A 19,565-nucleotide genomic window follows, 5' to 3' on the forward strand; every position below is an offset into this window, starting at 1 on the left:
CCCATCTTAGATTTAGGTTTAGATTATGCGTTTATCTCACCCATTTTAAAGTTTTATAAACACCCTTGATCTGTGATCACTTGTTGTCTGTCTTACTTTGATACCATGCCTTCCTTACATGGCTCACAAAGATAACGGGACTCAAGGAGCCTGAGCACAGATTCCTTGTTGTGTGATACTGATGTCAGCAGGAGAGTGTTGTGTAGAGTGGTGCATGCTGGGAGCATACTGTAGGGCCTAGCCCAAGCCACAGTAACTGACAAGGGATGACTGCAGGGTGTGGTGTGAATGCTATTGTGCACAGTCGGCTAATAAGAGGTAGGTTCTTGCTTCAATGCCCTTCCTAAAGCCCCTTGACCACCAGTACCAAGGTGCTACTTTTGTGGCTCATTGAGTGGAGGGCATTGGCCCACAAGGTTCTCCTGACAAATGGAGGTGAACGGCACCTCTCATATTTGGGCTTTGATGCTTCTGAGGAGGGCAAACAGAAGCCCTGCTGGTTCCAAATGTATATATGTATATATAAGGGGACGTAATATGTGCTCATTTACATGGGAGCTGTGAAGTATTTCCTATATGGTCTGGAGCAGAGGGTGGGCAAGGGATTTTCAAAGATTCACTACAGTAAGGGGTCTGTTAATTGATTGTGTTTGTCTGCAGCACTGGACAGCCACATGTTGCATCCTATTGCCGGAGAGCCCGGGAAGTGATTTGTTGAATTGCTAGAGATGTTATTTTGGGCTGCAAAGTTAAGGGTAGTATTGTTCAGGCTCCCACCTCCGTCCCGCCCACCGTTCAACTCCTTAATTGAGGAGGGGGGAGGGCGCAGTACATTTTAATGGTTTAGGAGCTTGTACTTTGGGTGTAAATAATTAGAATGAAATGGTGGTTGACCAAAGTGCCTTTTTGATGACCTCGTGTTGGCATTCGTGTATGTTTTGTATATCTGTGAATAAATAGTGGAAAAAATCAAAGAAAATAACTTTTCGTGGACATGGCATAGTAGAGTGATAACAGTGATGAACTAAAAATCCCAAATCAAAAAAGGATACATTTGTAGAAATCCTTTTTAGGGCTCGATGAACCAAGCTAAGAACAAGAAGAACTTGACACAGTAAGAGAATTCCACCATTTTAATGTGTTTAAAGTTTGGTCTTTCCCAGAAAACAACCGCAGAACTGCAAGTGTTTCCAGAGTATCTGAATGGCTGCAATTGTCCAGCCGAATACTCTGGTGGTTTCAGGGCAAGAGCCTTGAAACTGATGCAGCATAGTCTAAACTGAATCAAATAGCGAAGCGGAAGCCAACCGAACCGGGGTAACGGGACATATAGCTCTGAGAGCGGCCAAAGTAAACCAGGGAGACAACATAAAACCAAATCTGTGCTTCCCAACTCTACTAAAACCAGTGCCTGGGCGCTGGTGCCGTATTTATTTACTCACCAGTGTTTTGCGATGCCCCACACACAGATACATGAGCTTCAGATTGCAATGAACAACCAGATGGTTGCATTTGAGCAGCCTAATATCAATAAATGTTTTTAAGCATACAATAAATACATAGTTATGTATCAATACATCTTTCCAAGTAGCGATTGGCAATATGAGACTCTAGTTTAATCAGGGAAGAGCCGCCATAAGAGATGGGCTTCCTGAACTCCAAGTGGTCATGTTGGAGTCAAGTCTGTTGACATGGGGTATAAATACATTGGGAGCTAGAACCCCTAATGAGCTTCTACTGAACCGTTCCTTTTGGCTTTTAGCCAGGCATAGTTTGCCTGTATTCGCTGATCTTATGATTTCTCTGGGAGTGTAATGTGTCCAATGGTTTCTACAATACTCTAGTCCTGTGGCCAAATGGGCCCAGTGAGCATGTGCAGGAGATTGAAGAATTATGTTTTTCTTTGAAGAGCTACTGTTTCTTGAACAGAGACCAATGGAGGCTTTTGGGAGCTGGGATAACATGGTCATGTTCACTCTGTGCCTAATTAACATATACAAGTGTTGCCAACTTCTCCAAATGATTTAGCCTATGACCTGCGGAGCTGCTGGTCCCCATTATGGCATCCCATGGTCTCTGCAGGCTCCACGGCAACCACCCGCTGCTACTGCAGGCCACATCAGGTGCCAAGTGATGCTAGACCCTGGATGTATCCCGGCAGGGACTGTTGAGACTGTAAGTGTGTACATGTGTGTTGTGTTATCATAAGCTGTTTCACCACTGTCTGCACTGCTGTCAGGAAGCGAGATGCTAGAACCTTTGTCAATCTAGATTTCTGTCATGCAACCCACTACTGGGGTTCACTGGGTGTCCAAAACTCAAGTACGCAAAGCTGCCAGCTTCATAGAAGGAGAGGGGGTGGCTGTCAAGCATCCCAACATTTGAAAAATATATTCTGGCCGATATCATGGGGGTGGGCATGTCTTGATCATGGTCGGAACTTCAACACCATGCTACTATGTCAACGTTTATCCAAATCTCATTGACATTCCATAACTGTGGATCTACTGGATGCAATCCCAGATCCTTCAAGGATGCTTATTTTGCCACCAGCTACTTGCCATTGCTTTAGTGTTGTCTTATGCTGTTCATATTTGGTCCCTTGTAGTTTGGTCTGTCATTCTTGTTTTTTCTTTTGTCCCAGATGTTGCTGACTCTAGGCTCAGAGGTACGCTCTCTCTTGTCAAGTGCCATTGGGCCTCCCTTTTATCTCCACGCCTCTGTCAGTACCTTTCCTTTGGGTCCTGTGTTCAGGAATGTGACCACACTGTCTCAGTTACTCTGCCCTTTGCTCTGGAGCTCTATCACACTTCAGAAGAATTCACATTAGTTGCAGATGAACCACAGGCAGAAGCCACTGGTGACACCCATCATTCTACTCTCAATCAGGGGAAGGTGTTGTGGCCTGAATAATCACACTAGGCCGTGATGAGGTTAACATCTTTTTTTCACCTTTGCTGATGAACCCTTGTGCTGAACACAGTTGATTCACTGTGTCTTCGCTTCTACAACATCTGGATGGGTTCTCATTAAAGTATATCAATATTTCTTTATAGGAACAGGATTCTTGGATTATTTTATGAGGAGGAGCGCTGAGGTGCTTGCGCTTCTGGCACAGCCCGCACTCTGAATGGCACAAGATGGGTGGCGCATGTGAATGTCCGCTTTGATCTTGCGAGAGCACCAGCGGCCTGGCATCTTGCGACACCTGTTCCCCACATACCTCCTTTTGTTGAGCAGCTTGATTCTACCTCCTAACAAAGTCTGTTAATCATGTAGGTCTCTTCCTCTCACATTGAGAACGGCTCTCTCTTCCCTCCTCATCCTGCGGTATCATCTCCGATTCATATCTCTCCTCAGCCTGCACCCCACTCTCTGCGTTTTGCACCTCTCACATGATCTCTCAGATTCTCTAATGCTTGACCTATCAAGGCCCTTTGGTTCAACAGGTCTGTCTCTCTCTGTCATGCCCGCGCCGCTAGCGCACGCATTGGCAACCATCATGGACTACTTGGTACTCATTTATCCTCCTAATACTCCTTGAACAACTGCTTTTCACGCCTTGCTCTTTTATATCCATTTGCTCAACTTTGGTTCTTTCTTATTTTATTCAATTAACTACATTTACCATAATGCACCTGGCTACAGTCCACAATTCCTGGCTATTCTCATTCATCGTTATTGGGACCACAATCCCCAGAAGCCCTAGCGGCCAGTGCTGCTTCACACCTGCTCAGGACCAGAGAGGGAGGAGGCAGATTGTCTTCAGGTGTGCTGCTCCAGGTGCTGTCAATTAGCCTGCCTCAGAACAGGGCAGGGCTGTATATTAGCAGCTGCCTGCAGGAGCACAGTGTCTTGCATCTTGAGATCTCCCCGCTCCTGTTTGCCTTGACCCTCTACTTTGTATGCTGTTCCTGTTGCTGCATTATCCTGTTTTGACCCAGTGCCCTTTCCGGGCTCCCTGCCTTGCAGCCGATCACGCTCCGCTGCCTTCTACCAACAGCCCTTGTACTCTGGGCTTCCTGCCTTGCAGCCTACTACAGTCCGCTGCAGCCCGCCTTGCAGCCTGCCTCACTCCAGCTGCCTACAGTCCTTGTCCTCTGTGCTCCCTGCCCTGCAGCCTGCCTCACTCCGGCTGCCTACAATCCTTGTCCTCTGGGCTCCCTGCCCTGCAGCCTGCCTCACTCCGGCTGCCTACAGTCCTTGTCTTCTGGGCTCCCTGCCCTGCAGCCTGCCTCATTTCGGCTGCCTACAGTCCTTGTCCTCTGGGCCCCCTGCCCTGCAGCCTGCCTCACTCCGGCTGCCTACAGCCCTTGTCCTCTGGGCTCCCTACCTTGCAGCTTGCAACCCTCTGCTGTCTCCAAGCCCTTGTTCCCTGGGCTCCCTACCTTGCAGCCTGCAACCCTCTGCTGTCTCCAAGCCCTTGTCCTCTGGGCTCCTTCCTTGCAGCCTGTCTCCCTCCGCTGCCTACAACCCTTGTCCTCTGGGCTCCCTGCCTTGTGGCTTGCTACACTCCTCTGCCTTACAGCCTGTTTTACACTTAGCTGCCTACAGCCCTGCTCCTCTGGGCTCCCTACCTCGCGGCCCTATTCTTTTGGGCTCTCTTTCTGTCGCCTACTACTAATCTCTCTCTGTCCTGTTCTTCTGGACTCCCTGCCTTGCAGCCTACTACAGTCCTCCGCAGTCCCCTACAGTTTGCCTGCACCTAGTGCCACTCTTGACTGCAGACCTGCTTCCTACTTTGCAGCCCTTCTGTTTTCCTGACTGCTGCTCCCTTGTTCTCTTCCTTGAGTCCTCAGTACTCCACCTTAGGTTATCTATTTCAGTCTAACTGCCTTTCCTTCATTTCCTTCTGCTAGATTGCTCATTGACTTACTTTTCGCTGGATATTTCTGTTCTTGTCTTCTCATGTGTCTTAATCCGTTTGTACAGAGCTTGCCTGTTGGTTTCCGGCATGCAACCTCTGCCCCTTCCCTTGTCGTGTTTTCAGTGTTACAGACGGTTTATAGTCATAATTTCGAAACCAATAATGTCGAAAGTAATTTTTTTCGAGAAAAATAAATGTCGAATTTTTTTTTAATGCATTTTTTTTTTAGAAATGGGGGGGTTCCCCCTCAACCCCCCCCTTTTCAATTTATTTTTGTTTTACCCATTTTTTGTTTTATTCCGAACCCCAAAATAAATATATAATTTTAAAAAACGGAATTCGACATTTTTTTTCGACATTATTTTTTCGAAAAAATGACCGACCACCGTTACGGACACCCACTGCTGTTGTTCCCAGCCATGAGCATACAGCGTGGGCCTCTGTTATAGCAATCTGTGCAGAAGGCTGGAGTTTCCTAAGGTTCGTGGAACACTCTTTCCCATTTCAGCATACACCCCAAGAGGGAATCCAGTTTGTTTGTACCTTAGTATCTTTTGCCCCTTTTGGCTCACAGCTACAGTTTCCTACTCTTCTTTCTTGTTGAACTTCCTGCTGTGTGTGCTGATCTGCTACCTTACTTCAGCACAGCCACCCAAACCCTACCTGGGTACCCTGTGCCACTCTTGACAGAGTGCCATTCCTGACACTCTCACTCTGGGCACCTGTTTTTGACGTTCCGACTCAATGAACTCCTTCAAACTCCTCTTAAACCGAGCAACTCACTCAATGTTCCATGTTCCATTTTCTCCCATCTTGGGTGCATACATGGTTAGTGCCGCTTTGCTTTACTCTGAATGGCCTGATGTACTGTTGCAGGATCCTTATGAGGCAACTTTATTTTGACCAAGTAACCCTCCTGCACTTCATTCCTTTGGACTGCTCTCCTACTGTCACTCCATTCCTTCATTTTCTTACTTTTCCTTATCCTTCAGACCATATCCCCCATGTTTACTGTGTCATCCTCCCTCATTCTAAACGACCACAGATGTACCAATGTGGATGCTGCTCTTCTCCCCCTCAATATGCAAAAAGGGGACACGTTGGTGGTCCTGCTGGTGGTCAGACGATGGGCAGCTATGGCTTCCTTGACTGTTCTGTACGGGTCCATTTCAGATGCTGTGGCTAGTTGTTGCACCCATTTCATTAACCTATTGGTTCTCTCAACAAGCTCATTGGCCTGGGGACATTATAGTGATGTTTTTACGTGTGTAATGTTGTTATCCCTCATGAATCATTCAATTTCTCAGAAGACTAATTGATATGATATGATATTTATAACACGCTTAATACCCAGAAGTTTCTAAGCACGGAACCGGGAATTGACCCTGTGTTGCTACGTGTCGTCTTGCTTCCAAGGCAAGCACGTTGCCCTGAGCTATCCTCCCAAGACAAATTGGATGCTGTTGTCTGTGACTATTTTGTTGGGCAAACCCTCCCTCTGGAATATTGCTGTGAGCACACCAATGACGGTGGGCGTTGTGATGTTGGGTACAAATACAGCTTCTACGCATTTGGAAAGATAGTCGATCATGACTACCCCATACCTGTGTTCCGGCAACATCGATTCAAAGGGACTGATGAAGTCCTGGGCCAGCTTGTGCCATACTCCTTTCCGTTATCTCAGTTGGGATCAGTGGTGCTTGTCTGACCTTCAACCTCTTATCGCTATTTAGGCACTCACAACACCTTTCCATTATGGCTTGTATCACCGGGTCCATGCCAGGCCACCACTAGGATTGTCTCACACGTCGCCATGTCAGGTTGCTTCCCAGGTGCCCCACATTGGCTCTGAACACAATTATTTTCCTCATCCCTACGGGCAAAATCATTTTATTGCCTCTCATCAAAAACCTTCTGTCTTGAATATTTTATGGGCCACTTTCCAGTATGTCCTCAGTCCTTCAGTAATCACTCTTTCCTCGGGCCATCCTTTTCTGACCCATTGTGTGAGTTTCACAATTGTTGAATCACTCAGCGATTCTTCTTTCCAGTGACCCTCGCTCATTTCTAGAAACTCTTTACTTCTGAGACCTCCTAGGGGTGCCACTACACAATCGTCCTTGAGGAAGTTGGTAGCTGCGTCTCTAGTTTCAAGTAGTCGGGACATGCAGTCTGCTTGTGCATTTTTCCATGCTGCAATGGGTACAATTGCGTAAGTGTACTCCTGCAAATTGACTGCAATGTGGGCCAGACAAGGCATTGGCATTTTTGTCACTCCCGGGCTCAACATGTGAATCAGTGGTTTGTGGTCAGTCACTAACTGAATTTCATGCCCCACACATAAGTTCTGAAATATTCAACTGCCCAGGTGCATGCTAACATTTCCTTTCCCACAGTGCAATAGTTATTTTTAGCCTGCGACAACGCTTTGGGTGCAAACGCAACTATATGTTCCCATTGCCCTTTTTCTGAGTTAGCGTTGCTCCCAGGTCATACACACTGGCATTAGTTGTTGTGATTGTATTTCACAACGGATTAAAGGTTTGGAGGCATGGGGTATTCACAATCCGCTCTTTGACTTCGTCAAACGTCTTCATTTGCTCTTGGAGCCAGTCATATTCGTCACCTTTTTTAAGTAACTTCCACATTGGTGCAGTAGTCTCTGAAAACATCGGAACAAATTTTGCATAGTATTCATCCAGGCCAAAAATTACCTTAATTCTTCTTTGTTGGTTGGCGCTGGGGCTTTTGCAATGGCCTGTTAACCAGTTCCTTTTTAGGATGATCCCCTCTTGAAATCCTATAGCCCAAGTACTCCACTTCTTTGTCTTTGATTACACACTTGTAAAAGGGTAACCTCACTCCTGCTTCTTGTAGTTTGGTGATAACGTTTTGCAGTAAAATGTCATGGGTTTCAATATATTCAGCTTAGATTAAGATGTCATCTTGAAAATAGGACACATTGCTTACATTGCATACCAGTCCATCATTCGCTGGAATGCTGATGCAGCCGATGACAAGTCTAATGACATGGGGGGTAAATTGGGATGTACCAAATGTGGTTATGAACGCCGTCAGAGGGTTTGATTCTTTGTGCAGGCTGATCTGATGGTATGCGTCCCTCATGTCAAGTTCAGAAAACACTTTGGCCTCCTTCATCATGAAGATCAACTTATTTATGCTGGGGAGGTGGTAGCTGCCTGTGATCATCTCCAAATTCAGACTGCGCAAATTGATGCAAACCCTGATGTCATCTCAGTGCTGTTTTTTTATAAGGACAACTGGGCTCAGCCATTCGGACGATTCCACAGTGTCTATTGTTTCTTCATTTCACTTTCTTTCCAACTGCACCTGTAGAGCTCCCCTCGCCGTTGCTGCCAACGGTCTCACCTTGTGCTTTACCCAAACCGCATTTCGTTTCAGCACAATTTTGTGCACATAGTTCTTTATTTTCGCCAGATTTTCAGGGAATAATCGGGGAAATTCTTCTCTGGATGGTATGCAGTGATAACATCACGGCAAAAATGTCACCTGTACAAAAAATGCGGCAAAAATGCTGTGGTTTGACCCGTTAAAGGTGTACCCCATTACATCATTTAAGGGGAGCTGGTGTTGCAGGGGTGCCCCCCGCTCTCCTTAAATGGTATAATGGGTCCAGGGGTTGAGGGGGTGTCCCGCGCCTCCTTTACATGGATTGCGCGGCAAAACCACAGCCTTTTTGCCACAATATTTTGTGTCCACAGCAATGTTTTATGCAATTTTAACACATGGAACCCTCTGGACACCCACACGCCTCCTGTATTTACTGACAGTACCTGGTCCGCCGTGCTGGGATCCAATCTGATGTTTAACTTGGCTTGGTCATCCCACCCTAAGACAGCCGGGCCTTCTTCTGAAAAATAAACTCTGGTCTTTGTCACTCTGCCTTTGAATTCAATTGTGCCATGGGTGAACCCCAACAGGCTCACTGTGGCACCTCTGAAGACTTTGGGTTTGTGCTTTGTCCTCTTCACCTCTACCTTGATTTTTGGCGACCATGTCTTTGTACATGCAAATCAGTAGTGTCGTTAGATCCGACTCCGAGTCAGCCATCACTCTCATCTCATTGCCGTCCACCTTGATGACGCAGTGTGGTTTCTCCCTTCTGTCCATCCCACAGTTCACCATATCACCATCCAACGACTCCCCACTCCTTGTGTCTTCACTCATCACAGTTCCGGCCACTTTCTTGCCCTGCCATTTGCTGGCTTTGGCTGTGTGGCCAAAACCTCTGCAGTTCGAATATTTTTTACTTCTGGCTGGACACTCTCTGTCGTTCGTAGGATAGTGGGTACCAGTGCACCTGTGACATTTCAGAGGTTCTCGCTATCCCCCTTTCTCCTCCCTGATTTCTGATTGCCTTTTGTCTCTTTTACCCTTGGACTGCACGACATGCACATCAGGGGCTGGCAAACCTCCTGCCAATTCCTTGTGTCTGCAGGACGTGTTTTTTCCACTGCCTTGGAAATTTGAATTGCTTTGTCCAGTTGCAGCTCTTTCTCATGTATCCATTTATCTTGTACCTTCCTGTTGTTAGTGTGCAAGGTTAGCAAGCCACAAATGCTGTTTTGACCATCCTCTGACTTGAAGGGTCAGGTCAAATACATGGATGGGTTAGGGTGGCCAAATGTCTCCATGTAATGAGGGACACCATGTCCCAGTACTGGGTTTTCACTTCTCCATTTTTTTTGCCTACTTGGAGCTGTAGTGTTGGGTCACTTTAATTGAATGAAAATTGACTGATGTAAAACTAAGGTAAAAGCAAATCCCAGGTGTGGAGGGTGTTCCTTGTGCCAATCGGCTGCTCAGGAATGCAGACTCAAACTTTTCATCCAAGCCTGAGTTCTATCCTGTGGCTTATACCTTCATGGTTTCATTCCCCGCCACTCTGGCATGTCGCAGGCAGTGGCAGCCTTGCCCACCACCCATACTCTCCCACACCCACCTGCATTTAACCTTGCCACCAGCTCCTGCTCCCCGGCGTCCTCTGATTCCACCTCTAGCCAGTCATCGAAATGGAAAACGGGCTACGGGTGGTGGCCATCTTTCATTTCTTTGTCCGGTTCCACCACAAGCATGCTGGGGTCACTAAAAAAATGACTAGCAATTAGCAGCTAATTTCACTCGTTCCTATAACTTGGCCCACATGACGTTACCGGCGGATCCAACCCACTGCTGCCTTGTTATTGCTATCTTAAAATATGCCATTATTGCGTACACTGGGGCAGCACGTGTGGCACAGTACTTGTGGCAAACCCACTTTGGCACAAAGGTGTTTGTTGCTTAAACCCATCTGAACTACTTGCAGCTCCTATAATTAAAGTTCTAAAATGACCAACACATTTAGCTAGTCTGCTTTTAACGCTTGCTAGTTTTCTCTGGTAGTTTCTTTTGCACATTATTAAGCGTTGTGACAGTTAACAAGACCATGCAGTGGTGAAAAGTTATGTGGTCCTACGATTTTGGTCACTGGGCCCACTGTCTGTAAATAAGCATGCAAGATTGGTTACCATTAAACACCCCAATAAAACGCTGAAAGTAAAACTTTTAAAGATGGTGTTCTGGGGAGTTGGGGGGGGGGGACATTTAATGGGTACCAAACGTAAATAGCTTTTCCAGGAACTAAGGGGAATTCAGGCGACAGGAAAGACATTGTGGTTGGTCACTCATGAACCAATGTGCAACGAGTTGGCCAACCATCCACCAATCATGTAAATACTGCCACATGAACATTAGGTTTTATTTCACATGATTAGTGATCATGGGTGTAAATAATGTCTACTCAGTGATCACTGTTTTCATTTCCTGTTACAAATCATCCGGTCTAATAGTGTAGAAAAAACAAGCAGATTATTGCAATGTTTCGGGAGGATAGCTCAGGTGCAACTTGCTCGCCTTGGAAGCAAGACGGCACAGAACAACACAGGTTTGATCCCTGGGTCTGCGCTTAGAAACCTCTGGGTATTAAGTGCGTTATCAACAACCTATCTTATCATATCAATGTGTATCCCGTACACCGCGCTTAAAGTCAAGGCAACCATTGGAGCGCATCTGATCCCATTTATGGCCACCATCAGCTTCTTGAAGACAATATATGTTTTACCCACTGAGCTGCACAGTACTGACCTTTCTGGGGTCCCACGTTGCTGAGGTATTCACAGTGGTAGCACCACTGGTCGAAGGTATCAAGGACATGTTGGGGATCTCCTGGGATGGCGTGGGTTATCACGTACTGAAAGGCCCTCTCCTCTTTGGTGATGCCGGTTAAGTAGTCCTGCAGCTTGCGTACTATCACCGCCCGGTAGAAGAGAAGAAAGTAGTGGCGGTAGCGGATGATCAGCGTGATAATGAAAGGAATGAAGGCCAGCGCTATCACCGGGGAGACCATCCTGAGGAGGAATGAGACACTAGTAAGGTTAGGGGTGCTGAAGGTGAGCTATGGCTACATATATTCTCAATTGTCTCTAAAAGGGAGTTCTTTTTTCCATAATAAGGACAGTGATCTATCAACAACACTTTAATGTAGGACAACACTTACCATATAAACCGACATAATAGACCAGATGACCTCACGGTTCTGCGCCACCAGAGGATTACTTTCCCATAACAAACCGTGCATTCAATGATGGCCAAATAACACTACAACACTTAAAATGCATTGATTTGTCCCGTGAAAGTCCATGATGTGGGGAGATCTGTCCACCATAACATCTCCCTTTATTGGATCAATAACTATGGTTGTCTGCGGTTTGTGCATGATTTTAGGAAAGCCCTCAAAACCTGGCTGTTCCCTCCCACATCCTGTCCCCGCCCCTTTCTCCACACCCACTCCTACACATGCTCCATCCAGCTGTCATCGCACCCCCATCCCATCGCCTCGCACGCTCCTTCACACCTGTTCCTCTTTCTGCTGCTGGCCCTGTCTCTTCCGCCTCTTCTGAGCTCTGCCACCTCAAACCCACCTGGGGTCCTACCCACCCCATAAGGGGGACTCCAGAAGATACTTTAGTAACTTGCCCATGATAAGAATCCTGTGAGTGGGCCAGGTATTGCACTTATATGGGCTCGGACGGTGGGCCACTCATCGCAGGAAAGCAATGGGATCAACCTAGAGGAGGACAATCAGGTACAGCTGATCCGTTCGTAGACGGCACTGGATGTAACTCTAAAGCACATGAGGGTGGGCCTTGCCGCCGCAAGTAGACCTGAAAGGGGGTCCTTTTTGAACTTGAAGGAACTAGGGATGGCAAGGCATCATTCTAAGATCCTCACAGAGGGCAAGTATGTATTGGTTCATTTCACACTTGGGTCGTATGTGAGACTTAGCACTGCTCTTTGTACATAGATGGAACCCAGGGTGTACACATTGCTGTTTGAACAGCTAACCCATTTTTTCCTCTCGCACCCGCACCTTCAGAACAGTGGAAGGCACAGGCTCATTCCACACACCCTACTCTTGCATATAATACAAACACTACTGCACAGTACCTTTGCCATAAGAATGAAGCTCTACCTTTCACGACAAAAATTCAAACTGTGGTAACTTACCGAATTTCTATCCACCTCAAGACAATGCATCACTCTTTAGTTCATAGTATAACTTTGTTGCGCCCATCCACAGGCCATTCAGACATGGGTGACTAGCAGGGTCTTGGCCACCCCGTCATAACTATAATGGCCGAAATGCACAAACGCCTAATAGCACCTACCGCTTCTCCCATATTTTGGACTCCGGTCCTCCTGAGAGCATTCAACCAACAGCGTGTTGGGACCATAATTATAGTGAAAGGTGCTATAAGAATAATAATTAGGCATTTATATAGCGCTATGAACCCTCAGGCATCTGAGCGCTGCTTATTATTACCCAGGGTGCGTGGTGCTCATTTATTGACCTCAGAAGGATGAAAGGCTGAACTTGTCCCTGCCGGGTTTCGAACCTGCATCGGCAGGCACTGCACTGATATCAAAAGGAGCACTCTACTCGCTGTGCTATCTGACTGGCAAACGACAAAATGAAATTAAATATGTTCCTCTGGGCCAGTGGATGAGTCTTCCAGGCCCTCTAATGCATCAAAGAACCCAGGAAACACTGGGCTGAAGGTTCTGGTGGGCTCTACAACTTCACAAAAGGAATTTCCAGTACTTCAGTTGTCTACTTGAAGCTTTCCTTTCCAGTTTGCAACCAGGATCTGGGGTACCCATGTAGTCTTTGAGGCTACTATTGCCAGAGCGTGGCACCTCTTTTTTTTTATTGTAAGCATTCTTTCTGCTTGCCTTCCCATAACCTATTTCCTCAACGGGTTCTTGTGATTCTGCCATACAGCAAGCAACATTCTTGGTCTCGCCCTTACTTTTCCCACACGACGCTCTTCCGATTGAAGGACTTGCTGTGGTCTGGTGGGTTATATTGTTAACAGTGGAACCAGCAGACCAGAGTTCCAATCCCCAATCCTTTACCTGACCGCGTTGTGCGGTTCTGGGAAAGTGCTTGGAAGCAGAATAACTCCAAGTATTAAGCGCTAGCTACATAAAAGTTGCAACATCCTCAGAATGGGGGGGCCCCAATGAACAAGTGAATACATAACAAGAGTCTGATTAGTAATGTTTGAGACAACACTTTTCTTAAATTCTGAAGATTTGTTTAGGTTTCTTCAACAGTGAAAATAGTTTCTAACCACATGGTGTTTATAGTGTTCCACTCTTGCAGATTAGCTTCAGCGGGGCACAGTAGCAGAGCCAACGTAAATAGTAGAAAGTGCTAAGAGGCCATGCAAATGGCATCAGTGTGCTATATTCCATGGCAGTAATTGCAATAACATTGCCAGTGTTGTCAATACTCCCCTCTCCACACTGGTGCATGGTGGTGGCTTGCATCCTTCTGGTGCCATATCCCCCCCATTATTGCATTTGTGTAGCCTTTTTGCTCTTCCATTTTTCTCCCCCCCCCCCTAGACCCATTGACACTCCTCCTGACTAGTACCCGGATATTTTATCGGGTTATTTTATTCCTCTATACCTGTCTGAAATATATACCTTTAATGGTTTCACCTCCTCCCTCCTTGATGCTTTTTAATTCTGCTTTTCTTTTATCCAGGTACATTATCACGTCCTGCTCCCAGGTTCCCCGAAATAATCCAGACTCAGAAAAATCTATTAGCGCAGAAGAAAGCGGATGTGCCTGGTTGGGGGGGGGGGGGGAAGCATGAGCAGAGATGGGCACGAGAAATGCATTTGTTTTGCAAGCAAGCATAGAAGCACAGGTAGGCCCAGGTATAGGGCATGTGTGACGTTGTGTAGCAGTAGTGAAATAGGATGTGTGACGATGGGAATACAGACATAGAGCCAGGGTGCAGGAAACACTAGTGAAAACCATAGTGAAAGAGAAGTGAAAGAGAAGCCTAGCGTTTTGTACATTTTGTTGGGAATAGAGCAGTGTGACCGAATGGACAGTTTGAATTATCCATCCATTCCCAAGCCCCAGCAGCAAAGCTGAGAATAACAGCATTCATTCCAGCCAGATAATGGTTTAATTGTTTCCAGCTGTAGGCCTGCGAAACCTGAATGGAATGTGAACGGCAAATCAAGGGTAGGGCTACGCCCATCCCGAAGGACACACCTATGGAAGCCAGGGTAGAGGTCTTGAGCTGCCAACATGCTTGGTCAAGATTTAGGGTACCAAGGCCCCCCCCCCGACTCCACCCCGGGAGAATGGCCATCTTTTTTTAACTGGAAAAATGTAATCAGAATTGAACCGATTAATGTTGTTCAGTAGGCAGTAAGAAGACGTACCAAGGAGGGGTACCTGATAAAGGGGCAGCGAGCAGCAGAACATCCCGTGATTTGTGATACAAGAAGCAAGAGGTTATGCCAACAAAGTTAGTCCTGAGTGGGGAGGAGTGGTGGGGGTTCCCGCATGCCTGGCATCAAGGAAACCGTACCAATTTGACCTCAGAGCTATTCACTGAGCGCATGTCAACCAGGTGCACACAACATGATTAGGCCAATGGGGCGGGTAACATTCCATGTACCTCGCCAATCCAGTAGCTGGAAACCAAGATGATAGGGTAGGGGGACCACGTGTTAGAGGGCAGGGGTATATTAGAATGTGGCCAATTGGTCAAGGGATTATAAGGGTACTCCTAGTATGTATATAGGTGGTAGCCAATGAGGGTGGGGGATGAACACTGTATTTGTGTGCATCATTAATGACAATGGGGGTCATTATGCCTCTGGCGGTAGCCGTACTGGTAAATACCGGCACGGCTGCTGCCGGAGTCATGAATTTTCCAGAGCCCGGGAATGGGCAATTACCGGGGTATTACAGCCCCGGCGGACCCGGTAATTGGCCATTCCTGGGCGCCGGAAAATATTACTCCCCATTCCCTTTGAGTCCAATTGGACTTAATGGGAATGGGGAGGACGGATGCAGAAAGGCATCCGCTCGCATACCTCGTAGTTTGCCGGTCCGGTAACAACGGTGCCGGTAGCTTACCGGCACCGTTGTAACCGGACCAGCAAACTTGTAATGAAGCCCAATGTCTTCTTTTATAACCCAGTGTTTGCTACATGTAGTCCCTTCACCTTTTCCATGGCGTCCAGGACGCAGTTCCGACCGGGCCGACAACGAAGTTGTCTGGCTGTTAAGTGTCCGGCGAGGGCCAATAAACTCGCTTGTAACAATCTCATTGTCCCTTGCCGGGTCCTATGTAATATAATACCAGAAGAACAATCTCAACCTGATACTCTGAAGAGTAAGAACATGAGAGTAATGCTGAGTGTGTTTCTGTCAAGTACTGGCATGAAGAAGCCAACAGGAGGCATAGTGAATATTAACCCAACACATAGGAATGACTTTCCTTGGAAACTGGGGAAGCCCCAACAGTGCATCATAAAAAGAGGAGGGTCAAGAGAGCAGGAAGTGAGACCCAGAGGTTTCAAACCAGCCAGATCGAGGAGGCTGGGAAACGAGACACTGCCTTGCCTGTCCAAAAGCAGATGCAGAGAAGAAGGGACAGCAGCACGCTGTCAGACCAGGCGAGTGTAAGAAATCTATAATAATCCCTGGAGGGACGCTCGAGAAGGGCCAGTAAAGAGCCCTAACACTGGCGTGCTGAGTAGGTGATACGTCCCCAATAACAGACTCATGGGTGGAGAACTCGTCCAACAGACCAAAGGAAGAAGGTGTTGGCGTTAAATGGAAGCAAAGGAAAAACCCTTTAATCCCTGAAACCACCAAAGAAAAGCAAAGTGTGTCGGAAGAGCAACATAGAAGCAAGCAAAGAATCACCCTGGCCGACCACATAGGGGAGAGAGAGAGAACGTCGACCCAGTGACGCAGAACCATTTCAACACAGGTACAGAGAGAGCAGGAGACCCGGGGAGTGAGGCGTAAAGAGTGAAGATCATTCAGGGACCCTGCATCCTTCATCCCAGTGATTGGCAAAAGTATATAAACAGTGAAAATCACTCAGAGACCCTGCACCCTCGTCCCAGTGATTGGCAAACGAATATAAAGGGTGAAGATCACTCTGGGACCCGGCTTCCTCATCCGAGTGATTGACAAAAAGAATATAAAGAATGAAGCTCATTCGGGGACCCTGTATGCTCATCCCAGTGATTGGCAAAGGTATAAGAAATACTTAGGAGTACATGATACATGCTCCCGTGAGTGGCAAGACTGTGAGCCGAGTAAGAGTAAGACAGAGACTTTGTCTACACATCCCGAGAAGAAGAAAAGTGTTTGAAGAAACAGGGGGTACAAATGCATAACAGCTGTGAAGACCCCTTGAAAGAACAGAAGGAGCTATTACAAGGAATAGCAATAGACTATTTGATGATATCCTATTGAAGAGAGTTGTGCTGGGAAGCATCCCCCAGGAGAAGGGAGATAATATAAATCACGCATATCTTAAATATTTGATTTAAAAGTTGTTTCACCTCACAAATATGTACTACCAGTGCTTACCCATGAACTGTCACAAAGACGAGTAGAATTACCATGAGGCAAAGAGAAGAAGTAAGAGTTTAACCAAGTTTTATTGGGGCCCATTACAGAGTTGGGGCAAATCAGAAAATGCAACATAAAACTGCAATGATAACAGGATGGTGTCTCCTTGTTTATAACAGTTCAAGTTTTTCAGATTGTGATTCTAAATCTGCATTCCCTTCCGGGCCCAGAAGAACACTTCAGTCACTCACAGCCCTGCACTTTTTTCTCATCTCCTTTGTTGCATCACCTTACTTGTATGCATCACATCCCTGGTTTAGGCCCCTCTGCTTCTCATCCTCGGATCTGGGACTCCCCTTGGGGTGTCTGGGATCTACATGCTCCCGCACTTTAGGTTTGCTTAAAGGCAGAAGCTGGGGTATTGCAGTAGTGTGCATACCCCAGAACTTCCACCAAGAGGCCGGTTCTCTATGGGAGTGCAGTGATTTACTTCTACTCTCTTGCCTCCTAACCCTATTTCCCAACACTCTAGGCCTCATTAAGAGGTTGGCGGTAACCCCCCGGTGCGACTGGTGGGTTGCCGCCAACCCCCTTAGCACGAAATCCGGCGCCTGACTTCCCGGTGCCACCGGGACATTACAAGTCCTGGCGGCGCGGAAAGTCTGGTGCCGGATTTCCTAAGTCCCCATTCCATAGAGTCCCATAGGACTGTATGGGAGTGGGGAAACGGAAGCACCAGCACCGTTGCTTCTGTGACGATTCAGCCTACCGGGCCGATGCGCCCAGCAGGGTCGGACCTGTCAGGCGCAACGTCCCCAGCAGGCAGACCAGTGTGGCGGTTCGGAAACAAGGGTTCTGGTAAGCTTACCGGCACCCTTGTTTCCAGACTGTCACACTTGCAATGAGGCCCTCTGTCTTTACTTTCCTCAACAATGGGTCGCCATGTTCTCCTGCCTATGGGTAACCCTCTATATCCTCTGTAAGGGCTCAAGAGTAAGACTCGGACACAGTGACATGTTTTGCTGCTGGATACAGACATTTATTATCACAAAAGAAAATGGGTTTGGGGACATCTTACCTATCCATACCTCTAAGAGGAATTTACCTACCTAAACAACACTACTAACCGTCTGTGTCAAGATGCTTTTACATCAAGAAAATCCTCTTTCCTGTGTTCAAAATCCTAAACTAATCCTCACACACTAAACTTAATAAACGGTGAAAATAGGGATGTCTCCTAGCTGTACACCTACAGCTTCTTTCAAGAGTTTGAAACGTAAAGATCTAAGTGCAGAAAAGAAAGATCAACAAAGTTCCATCAGAAAAGCCGACATTCCCTTGCCCTAGATTCCTTTTGGTTGTTCACTTGATACCTTCTCCTAAGTTTTCTCCACTCACACGAATTTCTTTCCAAAAAGGGGTATTGTTCTTCCGTTATTATATTTTCCTTTTCCTACCCATGGTATACTCTCCTGCCAGGGTATCACATCTTCCAAAAGGGGCATGGTCCTTCCCTTATTATATTTTCCTTTTCCTACCCCATGTATAATCTCCTGCCGGGGTATCTCTAATTAAAAAGTGGTAAGGTTCTCCCCTTATATTATCAACAGTTCACAGAGGGGCTTCAGCTCCTGAGCCTTCTTAGCCTTTTCCTATCCCTGGTATACTCTCTTGCCAGGGTATCACATTCCAATAACTTGTGCCTGATATACCCTCCTGGCAGGGCTTATCATCCTCGTCTATGGATGGGAGTCGCTTATTGCCTGGTTTACTCTCCGGCTAGGACATTTCAGCTCACCCTTCACCTTCTTATGTAGCCAACAAATGAGGTTTTTCACATATTGGGTCACCAACCCCTTTTCAACAGTCTCACTTTTTGTGTCAAACACTTCAGCTCCCTTATCTGGGATTTCTAGTGCTTTCAACAGTACGCAGAATTCGCCCTAAAGTGCCCGGCATCCCATTCACCTTCCCTGGGTTTACCGGTCTTCACTGGCAGCTCCGGCGTCCCTTGCATGTTACTGTTTTCTTTTCTCTCCACTTGCTGACTAGAAAGGCATCTCACCGGTTCCTTGGTCCCCGCTTTGCACTGCAGCAGCGAACCTTTTTCTTTCCGACTTTGCCGCATGCCGGTTTCATCATCATCTCTGCCTCGGCGTATTGTTGCCCCTCCTCCCAAGTCCCAACCAACGCTGGGAGCATTCAGCATCCTGTTATGAACACATGTCCCATATTTGAATGTATCGGCACTGTTTAGCCTTTTCCAATGACTAGAGAGTGGTGTGGGCTTACTGCTTCCAGTTGTCCTCATTACTCCATTCTTCTTCCTCGTCTCAGTACTAAAAATGGGGAGGGGATTTATAAGGCTGATGATTGGAAAAACATGAGTGTTCCTTCTGCACATCACAATAGGCCATACAGGAATGGGAAAAAGTGGAATGTGTGTCACTCAGGTATGCAGGTACAGGATTGTTCTGATCTAGGGGTTTTAGTTTGCTTCCCTGGAGTTTGTCCTCCCATACGTGGTCCTCCCGCAGGTAACCACCCCAAGGGTCACAGCCAGGTAGCCTCTGCCTTTGCCTTGTCATGTAAGGAAAGCTTCCCTCCAGGGAATCAGTGACGATATTGATAGATTCGTCACACCTCCACCCTCTTCTCTCAGGGGTTGTCCCTCCATATACACCTCCTGGAGGCTCCATTACATGCTTGTGC

The 19,565-nt window shown here is 46.9% G+C and overlaps 1 protein-coding gene across 1 annotated transcript in view; it reads right to left on the reverse strand.

The window, feature by feature from the left end:
• LOC138528536 (transmembrane O-methyltransferase homolog) overlaps positions 1-11,294 on the reverse strand; it is a 101,971-nt gene extending 90,677 nt beyond the window's left edge. The window contains exon 1 of the mRNA XM_069640293.1: positions 11,033-11,294. Within this exon, the coding sequence (XP_069496394.1) occupies positions 11,033-11,294 (262 nt within the window). The remainder of the gene's footprint in view (positions 1-11,032) is intronic.
• Between the last annotated feature and the right edge of the window lie 8,271 nt (positions 11,295-19,565).

Source organism: Ambystoma mexicanum, chromosome 7q, assembly GCF_040938575.1.
Source record: "Ambystoma mexicanum isolate Mex_15411 chromosome 7q, UKY_AmexF1_1, whole genome shotgun sequence".
NCBI lineage: Eukaryota > Metazoa > Chordata > Amphibia > Caudata > Ambystomatidae > Ambystoma > Ambystoma mexicanum.